At 37.0% G+C, this 15,069-nt stretch overlaps 1 protein-coding gene across 1 annotated transcript in view; it reads right to left on the bottom strand.

Annotated features, from left to right (window-relative positions):
* The window catches only part of WSCD1 (WSC domain containing 1), a 61,110-nt gene that overhangs the window by 39,686 nt on the left and 6,355 nt on the right, over positions 1 to 15,069 (bottom strand). Inside the window, exon 2 of the mRNA XM_053457182.1 lies at positions 3,412 to 4,134. Coding sequence (XP_053313157.1) covers positions 3,412 to 3,850 — 439 coding nt within the window. The 5' untranslated portion in view covers positions 3,851 to 4,134. The remainder of the gene's footprint in view (positions 1 to 3,411; positions 4,135 to 15,069) is intronic.

Raw genomic sequence — 15,069 nt, 5'->3', positions numbered from 1 at the left:
TTGATTATTAGTTTTTTCCTTTGAAGTTGTAAAGATAATGTAAACTTACAAAAATACCTAGACCACAGTTTAATACATGAAACTCCAAATATTCTGAGGTATGTTAACCAGGGTTGTCTTTACAGCTTTGCAGGCTCTGGGCAAAGCAATGCACAGGGGCCCCTAAACACTGCCCTTAAGCACTCATACACTGTCCTTACATGCCTGCCCATACACACATGTACGCATATACTCCCCTTACACATGCCTGCCCGAACACGCACATTTGGACTGCCCTTACCCATACCTAGCAATACACACACATGCACTGCCCAGAAACACTGCCATTAAACACACATATACACATACCCTGTCCTTACAGATGCCTGCCCAGACACCTATACATATATACACATATACTGCCCTTACACACACCTGCTTGCACACATATACACATACACTGCCTTTACATATGCCTGCCCATACACACGTACACATTACACACACATATGCACTACCCATATACACACGCATACACTACCCTTACACATACTGTGTCACATTTGCCCTTACAGCACTCTTTCTCCCCATCTTCTATCCCCTTTTCTCTCCAGCTCTTACCTTTCCCCTCTACCATCTTCTGCCATCTTTCTTCCATCCTGTCATGGGAGTGTGAGGTCTGTCATCCCAGACCTCTGTTTTTAGCACTTACTAATCAGTATCTGCCGGCAATTGATGCAGAGCGCCGGGATACATCATAATGATTAGCCGTATAATGACTAGGAGCATGGAAGCCAAGGTCCGAAGTGACAGACCTCTTGCTTCCTTAATGTTAGGCAGGTTCAAGGGTGATTGGGGGTGGCTGCTACCCTTAATAATGCTCACTGTGCCTGGGCATGCACTGCACTCAGACACCATGACCGCTGGTTGGGGAGATCACGATCTCACACCCACCTTGGCCTGGCCCTGAAAACCGGCCCAGGCAAGGTGGCCTGACTGCTCGGCCCCCCTATAGATATGCTACTGTTCTAGGGGCTGCCAGCAATGTGAGTCACCATGGGCCACTAGAACACAGCACCCCTGGACAACTCCCCATTGTGCCCATGCGTTAAGATGGCACTGAAGTTAACTTAATATTTTCAGTGTTTATGATTTCAAAGCTTTAAATCATTTTGTGTCATTTATAGTGAAATATTAATCTCTAGTCATTCACACTGCCAACCTTCGTCTTACTGTAAAATCCTGGAGCTCTTTTAAGCAGTTGCAGCACCACATGGAAGTAAACTATGCAGGCTATGTTAATGGTTCAGTTGGGGAGATCAGTGATTTCCCTTTTAACTGTCCCATTCAGCATTCTTATGATTCAGAAAGCCTGCTGGCCTCCTAGACTTGCTCCTGGAATATGTATTCTCACCATAGTATCTAACAGAATGTTCCTGCTAACTGAACTGCTTTTATCATTTTGTAGCAGAAGATTATTAGCAGAAGAAATAATCTATTATGTGTGCATTATGTATACTATTAAGTAGCTTAGAGGTGTAAAGTAGGCAGTTGAAGTCATACTACTTCATGGATTACTTTCAATAATTCCAACTCATATGCCTCTGCTGCATGATGGATTACTGCAAGGAAGCATTATCTAGATATTTGTGACAGAGGTGCACATACCCCCACTCACCCAGAGACAGCACCATGGGGGTGACCTAGGTTGAAGGTATGCTGAAGGGGGCATACCAAAACATTTTGGACACTGCTATGCTTTCAACTTTGTGGGAACAGTTTAGGGAAGACTCTTTTCTATTCCAGGATGACTGTGCCCTAGTTCACGAAGCAAGGTCCATAAAGACATGGCTGGAGGAGTTTGGTGTGGAAGAACTTGACCGGCCGCACAGAGCCCTGACCTCAACCCCATCGAACACCTTTGGGATGAACTGGAACGTAAATTACAAGCCAGGTCTTCTCGTCGAACATAAGTGCCTGACCTCACAAATGCCCTACTGGATGGATGGGCAAAAATTCTCACAGAAATACTCCAAAATCTTATGGATTGCAGCAAAAGTGGGAACATATAAATGTCTATGTATTGTCTATGTCTATGTATTATAAATGCAATGTCAAAATACTTTTGTCCATATAGTGTATATGAAACACAAATTATTGATGTGCAATATTAGGTCCTTCTTCAAGGTCATCGTTGGGCTTATTTTACCCTTGGTAAATACACTCCTTCAGTTTACCTTTAAGCTCCACTATAATGTATACAAGATGCACCAGAAAAGCGCAGGCACATTTAAAACTAGCTGGATAACTTTAGCAAAAGAGTATTTTTACTGTATAAGTTTTATTAAATAACTCTAAAATCAACTATGGGCACCAAGATCAATTCCCATGATAAAAGAAGCAAATTTATCTAACAATATACCTAACAGTGCATTTAAATGCCACTTTAACAAACTGAATATTGTATAAATGTCGCTTTAACAAATATATTAAATGGGCCATAGCAATGCTGCTTTAAAAAATATAAATGGTAGTTAAATTGATATAGACTGATAACTGTTTTACAATCTTTCTATTACACCCAGCAGTTCAAATAAAATACTGCATCTGATTGAAGATTGTGCATATGAAAGAAAAACAGATATTTTTCTTTTGAGAGTAGTGAAACCATGGTCTGCTCTGCATGATGAATAATTACTTAATGTTTCTTTTCTCTGCTTAGGAATATTAATATTGAAATAAACGCTAAAAACAGTACATGGAATAAAAATGTTTGTTGTGCACATGACATTGTAGATGTAGTTATTAGAAAGATATATAAAGCTCCAATGTGGCCACCTCACGGCACTCTGCCATAAGGTCGCTTCTCTTGTAGGGGGGTGGTCACCCTCTTACCCAGGTACCCTTGGAGAAATTAAATTTCACATGGCACCAAAGCAGGCACTGATAGGCTGTTGCTTTGTTGGACTGAAAAGGCTTGTTGGAAGTCAGTGCTGTTTTAATGTGATTAAACCTTCAGTGGAAAGAATACAATGACATGGCTACTAAGGTTTATTTGCTTAGCATACCAAGCAAGTGCATTTAACGCTTTATCTAAGCAGAACCCTTTCTCTTCCCAAAGGCGGTTGTGTTTTCGAATGGCAAGTCAGTCAGGCTTGTGTGCTGGTTGCTTGAGTTAGGTAAAGGTATGGATTGACTCATTCTTCACTATAACTTGCGCACTTATCTCTCCATACACATTGTAAGATATATAAATTGATTTGGGCACTTGTGTTAATATGGGAGTTTTTTTTGTATAACCCATGTTCATATATTTTTATTATTCATAGTTGTAAAACTACCAAAAGTATTTACTTGTGCTTGTAACTTGCCTTGGAAATTGAAAATACTGCTATGTTCCAATTGCCTGATAAAATCCAGGCCTGGGCTTACCTTTGTTTACCAGTGCGTGCTTCATCATTTTATTTCCTGTGCCTTGCACTTGGTCTTGATCATTTACAAAATTGTGAAACCATCTTCGTCTCAGCTGTCTCAGCTCAGAATTACGGGACATAAGCCAAAGCGGTTGATCAATCAAACCATATCTTTGATTGGTCAATGTCTTACTGTGTAGATTTACACCTACAAATCCTTTTTGGCTCCAGTATGGGCTTTGAACCAGGTTGCGGTCCAGATACCGATCCCCTACAGCAAAGTTTTCTGTTTGAGAGCCTTGAACACTTGAAGTCCCTCGGTTACTTAGCTGAATCACCAAATAAGACCTTTGCAAAAGTAGCAAGCTTCCTGCCATTAGATACGCAACTGTGAGGAAGAAGAGGAAAAACTGAGCTCGTCTTAGAAACTTCTGTAGACTAAAAAAAGGTTTGGCCATGCCCTCCGTAAAACACCCCCAAAAGAAAAACAAAAAAAGAAAAAAAAAACTAAAAAGGGGGAGGATAGTTTTACCCCCACTCTGACTGGCTGGTCCTTAAATAACACTTCTGGATTCTAGTATCTCCTCCAGAAAACTAATTTTATGTTTCTTCAAAGTTCTCATCTGATGCGAGGGCATTATAGCCATGAGGCAGACAATGATTCCTGTAAATCCAATGTGAAATATCTGAGTACCAGCTCCATTATCCAGTGCTCCTTTTAAAAAGAATCATGGAAAACAACCTGAGAAATAAAAAAAAGAAAAGGTAAGTAAACAAAAAAGCAATAATAGTCAAATACAAAGATAATATATTAAACATACTAAGGCTTTTTCATATAGCGTAGCATTTGAAGTTGTTAAGATTTCTATTACTTTAAAACTACTACAGGATTATGCTTGCAATTTAAGCCTATATATATATGTTTATATTCTATAAATAGTATGTAGTGATAACAATGTTAACCCAATCAATACAGTTTATACCTTTATAAACCATTAATTTAACTACAAAAGATAATTCTTCTCCCACCCCTATGTCTCCTCTTAGGATGGGTGCAGGAGAAGTTAAAGTACCCAATAGGTACCCAATAGGTTTATGGTACAATATTACTGATCCCTGGTCAGTTACACTTTTTAAGGGCAAAATTTGACAGAAAGGGGAGAGCTTCGTGATATTTCAAAAGTTGTCAATATTAAATACAGTAATGCAGTGTTTTATTTTCATATTTTCCCAATAAACCCAGTTTGCTCGCAAACCTGAAGGTCAGAATTGCATGTGACATTCTCTACTCAAAAAACACATGGACCTTGTAGTTTTTGGCAATGCTAATGGTCTAATAACATAAGTAGAATTTATGTCCACAACAATGCATGTGATATGCAGAATTTTTTTTTACTTCAGTGGGGACACCGGGTAGGCATTTAGTCATGGGCATACTGACTACATTACTTCTGGTCTTAAATAGTGTTTATTCATAGTCGGGAGAGAGCCCTGCTCGCAATCTTACAACGTCTTATGCTGGGCTGTTCGCGGACAAAGATGGCTCAGGTTGTGCTGTAATTTGTGTGTGTAATCTGGGTGCTGGTCAAGTTCTATGTGGACACCAGGGCTGGCCTTTGGGGTATGCAACCTGTGATCTATGCCTGTAATTTAGTGTATTTTTTATCTATACCTTTAATGCTGAGTTTTTATGTGATTACCAGTTGATCTATACCTGCAAAGCCGGATTTGTGTGTAACTCTGTTGATCTATATCTGTTATGCTATGTTTCCATACATTATTTATGTATACCTGAAAATACAGGGTTTGTAGATTTTATTTAGTTAATATATACCTGCAGTGCTGTTTCCACGTGTTCTTTATTTGATCTATACATTCAGTGCTGAGTTTACAATATGTTGTTTATTTGGACTATACCTGAACTACAGGAAGGAAGGAAAAGAGAGGTGTGGCTGTGAATGAGGAGACAAAGGGACTCTGGGGAAGAGTACGGGAGAGAGGGCCTTTCAAAGTCACGGTAGGGTTTGAAGGAGGGAAGACTGCACTGACTTTCACAGTCTTCCCCTAATCTGCAGTCAGTGTGGCAAATATTTTTTTTTTGGTGAGGGAGCGGAGGGAGGGATTGCATGCTAGGTGGTGTGGAGGGGATGCAAAGGAAATAATTGCCTAGGGGCCAATTTTTTCGATATTTAAAGGAAAAATGTTTTTGTTACAAATATTGCACTGTTAGCTGTTTTTTCTCTCTTATATTTAATGTATTTAAGGTACATTATTGTTACCAGTGTTTCCAGTTATATTTTATTGTACTTTTTTACACAAGATTTTTTTTCTTTTGTGTAGAGGGGGGCGCCAGAGAAGTAGTCCGCACTGGGCGCCTGAAAACCTAAGGCCGGCAGTGGTTATGATTATCTCTACTTGCATGCAGGTGACTCAATTAAGTATATCTTTAAATAATGGCAAGTCAAGGTTTCCATGAGAACAGATATTAGAGCCATTTGCTTAACACATTTGGTGACTCACTACATAGGGTTCTGCATGTCAAGAGCTATTTTATAGAACAGGGTTCTCCACAGAATGTGTTCTTGTTGCAAAATTAGTTTAGATCACACATATCATTGAACTACTTTACACAAGTTAATAGGTTTGAAGAATTGTATCACCAGCAATGGAAAAACATACCTACAGCTATAATAATGATTTACTCTCATATTTATGTTTTATTAAACAATAGCTAATGACACTATGATTCTACAAAGTTACACAAAAAATGGATTACTTAGGGACCAACACGCTGATTTGTGTGTTTGTGTTTGCTTGCATGTACCATAGAAGATATTGGGACAGATGTCATTTCTCCAATTGGCAGATCTGGTATTAAATGCTGATAGGAACAGTCACAGTCTTTATTTATATGCCCTACACAGTTTATGTAATTTTGACGGAAAATGTTATTCCCTCTTGCTTTAATTTTCTATTTCCGACTACGCTAAGTAAGTGCCAGTATGAGAAAAGGACTCTGAGAAAGAGAGGTTGAATTTCAGTTTCAGAGCAATGAAGAGATCAAAACACTGCCTTTGTGACAATTCCATTACTCTGTGCACCAACTAATTAAATGTCTGTGCTACAAAATATAAGTTAACCTGATTTTAGTTTTACTTCAGGTCCTTATGTTATGTTAGGAAACAAGTTTAATAAATAAAAGCACAGCCAGTGGGTGTATATCAAAAGAAAGAGAGGAATATAGATTTCTTCGAAGACTGAGAAAGCGACCATGCAAACTGCAAACTGGGACCAAGATCAAAAGGAGAACAAATGATTCAAGAAATGCAATAGATACAAAGAGTAAAAAAGAAATGAATACCACGAGCGATCCCAGAAGATAATCCATCCAAACTCAGTTTCAGAATGAGTTCTAAAGACTGAATACATTAAAATGCTACTGTAAAGCTGGAATAAAAAGTTAAATAGCTGTATTTTTTATTAAAAAATGACTTGTTGTCAGAACAGTATATTAATGAAAACACAGTTTCAAACTACCCTGTATGAAAATACTGGTTTGACATAGAAACATTGAACTTGATGGCAGATAAGAACCACTCTATCTAAGTCTACCCATTTGTTTATGTATAGACTTTGACCTTAATTACTCCTTAGACTTATGTCTATCCCATGCATATTTAAATACCCTTACTGTATTATCTATTACCACTTCTGCTGAGTGGCTGTTGCTCTTATCTACCACCCTGTGAGTAAAGTTAAAGTTCTGTACATTAAATCTAAACCTCTAGTTTTAAAACACTTATGTTTTAAACCGGGAAAAAAATATTGATTAGCCATTTGTAGATGGCTACATATCTGTCTCTATTAGTAAACCTAAGCCTACTTTAAATGATTTGGACTGGGTAATGTTTTCTTTTCAAGTTTGCTTAGCTAAGACTGTTAGCGTATCTGTTCTTCACAGAGATAGAATTGTCCAAGCAAGAAAAAGCTCCTTTGTGCTTGAGGCGGCCTTTCACCTCTTGTTGCAAATAGAAGCCAACATCATGCCCGGGGTGACTGGGTTCCCTTCTTACGTCCAACTCAATTCCCTCTCTGTGAAACGTTAGAGGGAGATTTTTCACTATAAATGCAGCAGAGAAAATGGCTAAGGCTTTTGTGTAACTCATAGAGCATTCCTGTGTTTGAAGGCTGCAAAGAGGCCATTCATTTCATCCAGCACAAGAGCAGCACTGAAAAACGAGACGCGGGTTTTTGGGAAATAAAGCAAGGTGCATTCTTGTTATTGATAGGATATTTAATGCACAATATCCTCTATCTTTCTCCAGGCTAGTTCAAAAAAAAAAAAAAAAACGAGAAGGAGAATTCTTACATAGAGACAAATAGATTCAACACAGTTAAAGAACTATCTCACCTCAAAGAAGAAGATGAAAACGTTATATAGATACGCAAATATCAACTTAAAGGGGAAGACTTGGTTTTGCAAAAATACATTAAACTAAAATTAGAATTCTGTTTTCAAGTAGGCAAGTACATGAATGTATTCATTTTTAAAGGGTTTTAGAAAATTAGAGTTTCCCTCCTGGTTGTGCTCCACTAGCCTTTGTGAACTTCAGCTCAAACCAAAGCTTGAAATTAGCCATCATGCAGATCTCAAGTTCAGCTTTCACCGAGTGAAGTGGAAAATCTACATGTAAACTCAACAATAGTTTCATTTCAAATTTGCAAATTTTAAATCTAGCTGTTCAGTTCCTTTCAATGCTTGAGATTTCTAACCGATCATAGTCCATATTCCTTTTTTTTTGTGGGACACAGGAAACATCCTCATTGTTTTGACACTACAGAATCACATCTTAATGGCTACATTTTGAAAGACAAGTTCCTTTTGTCCAAACATGGTAGTTGTGAAGAATAGCTATGAGGCAAAAGGCTATTAATTAACCTGTAGCAAATTAGCCCATAAACAATGCTGGGTGGACCCCCCCCCCAAAAAAAACCCCAAAAAACAGTGCTTTGCTTTGAAATTATCCACCATATTCATTCAAGAAGCCAGAGTTTTCCTGAAAGGTGGCAACATTGAATATATTAAGGGTAACTAAGTGGGGAAGAAAAGTTCACATCTGAAAAAGAAAAGTAGGTCAAACTATAAAAAATATGCAAAAAAAAAGTGCTAGAAAGAAAAATAGAAACTTAAAAACTGTACTTTTATAAATAACTTTCTATAAAAGGCTACTAAATATTATAGTTGACTTTCGATTGTCCAAACATGCATTCAGCTATTTTTGATGTTGATGTTTCTCAACAATTCAGCACATGGCTGAATTACAATTACAATCAGGCCTGTAAACATATTAGAATGTTTCAGTTAGGGACACGTTAGTAATGTAGACCAGCATTAAATAAAGACAACTGGGGATCTGAATTGCATTGGCAATGTCATACATTGATCGAGGTTCACCTGGCATTTTACCCATCAATAACAACTACACTCACAAGTCTCTCTCACGACAAAGCCTGTACATGTACGGGCTCACAATGCATTGTCCTTAATGGGTTTAAGGACCGCTTGTGGTCCTTAAGGGGTTAAACCCTTACAAATACTGTAACGCTGCATATCAGCAGGGAGTTCCTAGTGTCAACTGAAATCCTCTGAAACACTCCTACTTCAAGCCCTTGATTTAAAAGGTCTCCATAACGTTACATATTAGTTGGATCATCACTCCTTAAAAGAAGCATGACAGTCCTATTCATTTCGAATGCATATTTGAGTCGGTTTCGCATGGAATCAAGATCAGTTTACTGTATGCAAATTGGTTCATGCATTCTTTATTGGCGTTTGAAAAAGAGACTTCTATATCATTTAACTCCCCCCCAGCTGCCTCTATACAGAAGGGGATCTACTTCATCCCCTGTAGAAGCTGCGAGGCCACCTACTCAAGTAAACTAAGCACTGAGGCGATAGGATTACTGGAGTTATTAGTTGCTTGATACACACAACATGTGGAAGGCTGAGACGACGGGATTACTGGAGTTATTAGTTGCTTGATACACACGACATATGGAAGGAAATGAGCTAAAATGTAAATACTTCTCGGAGTAAGTCAAAGATTACAAGCTGTCGACACAGGATCCCTTTCATTGCAATATCCTGTCACTGTGTTAACATGATATCCCTAAAGAGTTCTGGACTCTAGATTCGTCAGGTAAATTATAATCTTCAGTACACCAAAAACGTATCATTCAAACGCCAGAATGCTTTAGATATGTGTCGACATGTTAATTGCACAAATATTACACAGATCAAACATTGAGTGTCTATTTTGATGGTTTTATGTGGGACAAATCATTCAGCTTGATGTATATATTTAAATATATTAAATAAAATACCATAGATAATATGTCAGAGAAGGAACACATATACTCAAAGATGTGACATGGTGGTTTAAGCTTTATCACATACCTATTAAAAAGATAACGGTGGTATCAGTCCTTGAAGCAGCCAACCAGTCGCAGGAAAGCTTTGCCATTGAAATCACACACAAGGGTCCGAATAGACTCCTGCCTACAGCATTTGCCAAGGAGATGTTACTTAGTTACATAGTAAATAAGATTGAAAAAAGACCTAAGTCCATCAAGTTCAACCCTTCTACCCAACCTTCCTATTCTTGATCCAAAAGAAGGCAAAAAAAACCCTAATTAAGCTACTTTGAATTCTGCCATCAGGGGAAAAAATCCTTCTTGACTCCAAGAGGCAATCCGATTTCTCCTTGTATCAAGAAGCTCTAAAATATTAATGTTATTCTATGTTCTGTATTACACCAAAAACATCTTATTCACAGAAAATAGCTAGGAGCTGGAAAAAAGGGGCAAATGGGACACAATAGAAACTTAAAGGGACCTTTCAGCTATCATGGAAGAAGGGAGGGACAAGGTACATAGGCATGGGGACTGGGAGGACACCTCCCCTAAACACATACTCCTGCACCTGTATTTTTGAGGCTCTAGCCCACAGGCAAATTTTAAACTTTATACTTACTTAGTCAGGTTTGGTCAGGTCAGCCAAGAGATGAAGACCAAATAAATATGACACTGTTCACAAACTTTAAAAGTTAATGATGCAAAATATTTTCAGTTCAAGAACACTGAAACGATTTCCATGAATAATAAAATAATCAAAATATATTATTTTATTACATTTGTACATTCTTGGCAGACTCTCTAGTGCACCTAGTCTTTTATATAGGGTTCAGTGATTACATTGTCAGAGAGTTTGGTCATTCAAACATCAATTAAGCATAAACAGCATTGACAAACAGCACTGTAATACTTGATCAAACAGCACGTTGCTGGGTCTTCGTGACAAGGGAGACGCCGGGCTGTTGTCAGACAAATACCACTTCCCTCCCAGGAGAGTAAAAATACTGACTCGGGGATCTGATAATCAGCTTTGGTTTCTGGAGCCACTGGGTAATATCGAGAGATATATGAAAAAATTATCATAGCACAGATCCAATATTTCAGTATTCTTAACATTTACGTTTAGAGGAAGACATCTGTTGGCAAGCGCCATGAGGACAGGATTCTCAAAAGTAAAAAGCATATATTAATTGGTTTTATTAAAATGCGGTTTTATTACTAATTAAGTTGCAGTGCATAAAAAGTGTCATTTTGGAACTATCTTAGTACTATGGGCTTTGAGCATTCTTGGAAGAATGCTTGGAAGAATATTTTATGCAGTGTTAAAAAAAATATATCAGATTGTACAATATCAGTTAATTTGCAATGAGTAAAATAGGGAAAAAAGGGAATATATTCTGGGCTGTTTCCTGTTCAAATGATATATGTGTCAAGAATAAAATAAAATAAGTGTTATATTTCTGCAAGCATCATCACAGATTATCTTTTGTAACACCAACAGCAGCCAATTGTAAATGCTACATCTGCACACAGAATTAATTATATTTGCTAGCCCAAAATTAACTCTTCTTGCCTAGTAAATGGAATCAAATGTATGCAGAAAAAGCTAAGTATAGTAAAATTAGCTTCTATTCAACAATCTGAACAGCACAACATGAAATTATTATACCCCGAGTAGCAGGTCTGTAAGTTGTAACCTTTCAATTGTACTGAAAGGGTGGTAATAAGGTTTATGAAAAGTACTTAAAAACTAGGACAAGTCAATATATTAAAAATAATCTATAGAATTAAAAGCCACGTTGACTAAGATACAGGATAAAGCAGTGGAATGTATAATGCCCATCTACAGTGTCCACTGTTCGTCAAATAAACTCTTTTAGATGTCATACGTTTAATATGTTTACAACTTAGTTGAAGTATATGTATCCTGAAACATCTCAAACTGGCTGAGATAATATGTCATTCCATTGCATTACATAAAATCCAATAAAACAAAAAATTTTTTACACAAAACAAGCATGTCAAACAAATCCAAAGAAATGTTTTTTTCAGTTTCTATGGCAACAACCAACAGGCGCCTGTACTTGCCACATGACAAGAGTAATGTAGCAAAGGATCTGACTCACTAAACAGACACTGGAGGTCTGGAGGAACTAAGGCAGGCATGCATCTGGTTGAAAATACAAAATGCAGTGATGTCTTTTATGTACTCCAGAAGCATATACCATTAGCGTAAAAAGTTACACTAATCCCAACTCGAATGTGCCTTAAAGAAGAAGTGCAATGCCAATCAGATATAATGTATGAAATTTTCTTCCACCGGCTGAGTTGACCCTGTGGAGATGCCACCATACTCAACTATAAGCCAGGTAACAGGGCATGACAACTAGAGAATGCGCCCAATGTATTGTTCCTTTTAATTAGCAAGATGATTTAACAAAACGGTTACACAACAATTTTAAAACAACTAGTTTTCTATCCCCAAAGTTATTAGCGAATTTGTTTTTTCTGTATGTCCAACCACACAGCAAAAAAAAGAAATATATGAATATTAGCATGTACTAATATAAATGATCATTATGTATCAATACATCTTGATATATATATGCTGTATTTTAGGTAAAAAAATAGGGGGGGGAAATAAAGGTAAGGTATTTATGGAAACCTGTAGTTAAAAGTGTTAAGTAAAAGTGTTTTACCATCTGCTTGTCCCAGAGGGAAAGCAGGAAGTGAAATGTGTTCAGACACATTCAAAAATAGTCAGTCAGGTGCTATAGTGAACAGTAACTTGGAAATAATTGTTGATGATACATTGATGGTATTGCATATGAAATCATAACCTTGTGCATAAAGATTAACTGGTCATTTAAGTATTGTTCATACAAGAAACCGCAAAATCTGTTATGTTAGATGACATACAATCCTATGGTCCTACAACATTGTCCAACTATAACCTTCCAATTAAATGGAAACTGAAGGCACAACCCAAAAGGTCATACCCTAAAACTAAAACAGTAGTCTAAAATTAAAACAGTAGTCTAAAAAGAATGTTGAAAAATATAATTTATTATAGCTGTAGCTCACCGTGTGACTGAACCTAATTTTTGGGTTTTTCTAGTTTGTTAAGATCAGATGGATTAGAACCTTAACCAAACTTGGTCAAACTTGGTCAAATACCTTCTTTAGTTTTGTGTTTTACTCCCTTAGTCCTGGCATGGGTAAGTCAGGCTTAGCTTAGGCTAGACCTTATGTGCCAAGCCTAAGAATTGTCTTGTGTCATGCCACCAGCCAGCTTGCTCACCTCTACTTTCATGAGAGATTGATAGAAGTAGAATAACCTTTCAGCAGAAGCAATAGAGGTTAATGCAGTCAGGCAATTTGAACAGGATATGAGATAAGCAGAAGGCATAACAGGACAAACCCTAAATTAGGTCTGCTTTTTTCCAGCAGGCAGAAAATTGGTAGATCAGATGGCATAAACATTCATTATCTAGTTATCTGGTTTATATACTAGCAATTGGTGGTCTACCCATAAAAAGTATTAGTGGCCACACAAACAGTTTGCATTTTAATTATTTCTGTTCCATGTGGTTCTCATTCAGTATGTGGTTGCTATTTAAGTAAAACAGGTTCATCACTTAACTGAACCTTAAGTAAAAACAAACAATTATCTGCAAATTACCTTTTCACAAAACAAATGATTTTCTAGTTTTGTTTTTGTCTGCTATTGCAATTTAAACACAAAGACCCATGTTTTGCAGTACAAATAATTACCAGTTTATGTCAGACCATTTTAGGTTGAACCATAACAGGCTTTTTTGAAGAAGAAGAAGAAGAGTCAAGGCACACATTACTACTAGAAGTGAAATGTATTTCATTGAGAAACCTTTCTTGGCCATCATAACTGGGAACTTCCCAGGATGAGCCCCCTGGATCTCTCTCTCATCTGGGGAGTTTATATGGCTAGTTGTACATCATAGGGCTGCCTTAAGATAGATAAGAATAGGAAGGGAAATAGAAGAGGAGTGAACAAAGCCAAATGCTGCTTCCATGCCCAGAGGAAAGTAGCCTGGAGACCCTACGAAGCAGCACTTCACCCGGAAGTTCTGGGTAATACTCATGTTTATTACTTCAGGCATTGCTTGAGTGTGCACCATGCATGCTAGTAGACATACACAGGGAGCACACCCTGATGTGACCCTAATGTTTTTCTAATAGAGTACCAAATGCCTCTGCTGGTATAGATCTTTATTCCTCCGATGGACAACCAAACTAGCTGCCATAAGTCTTCTACCCCTTTATGACTTTTAAGTGCATGCATTGCCAATATGAGGGGCTGTATGTTTTAGATATGTACCAAAAATCCACAATACATATTCCTTGCCCTCCTATTTATTTGCATCATCCTATGAAATGAGAAAGATAACTCATTTGGGATGAATACTCTCCAAACAGGAGAAGCTAATCCCATTAAAACAGAATAAGATGCTGCCATTCTATTTACACAAGGTATTTTTCTGTTACATATACATTCGATCTTTTAACATTGCATATGCATTCCCTTTTTTAATAACGGCTTATTAGCATGCTAAGCTGCAAATTATATTATAGATAAGCGATATATTTTCAAAAATGTAATGATGGATCTAAGGGGTTTTTTTTTTTAATGGAAAATATAATTGGTCACGGATCTTCACATTCCTTTGACATAAGTCTGTTGGCAAATGTGATTTCTGACAACACTGGATATGTTTTGCAACTCTGACCTGGATATGAAGCTCATCAGTCCAATAATTAATCAGGAACTGCCAATCACTGACAAAAGTCATGTCAATCATTGGGAGGTTTGTAATAGTAGCTAGACTGGAATAAAAACCTACTACTAGAAAATAAAAAAAATGGTTTGAATTATCATTGGACTACAAGAAACACAAGGAACGCAATATAAATATATCAATGAAAGATATCTCTATAATAAAAAAAAGAAAACGTAAGAAAATACATAATTATGAATAATATCATAAAACAGTATATATATATATATATATATATATATATATATACATATACACACACACACACAGATATGTTAACATATTTATTTTTATTCCAGATTGTAAATTAGTTTGATATGATGACACTATATAAATCAATTAATAATTATTATTTTTTAGGGCATTATTTCTCATACACATCTTATAACTATAGAAGGTATAGATGCTCGCAGCAAAAGCATTTTTATTCCCCTTCCATACAATTGCAA

The sequence above is a fragment of the Spea bombifrons genome, chromosome 2, assembly GCF_027358695.1.
Source record: "Spea bombifrons isolate aSpeBom1 chromosome 2, aSpeBom1.2.pri, whole genome shotgun sequence".
Taxonomy (NCBI): Eukaryota; Metazoa; Chordata; class Amphibia; order Anura; family Pelobatidae; genus Spea; species Spea bombifrons.
The sequence above is the reverse complement of the archived record's forward strand: the minus strand, read 5'-3'. Positions and strand labels throughout refer to the sequence as shown.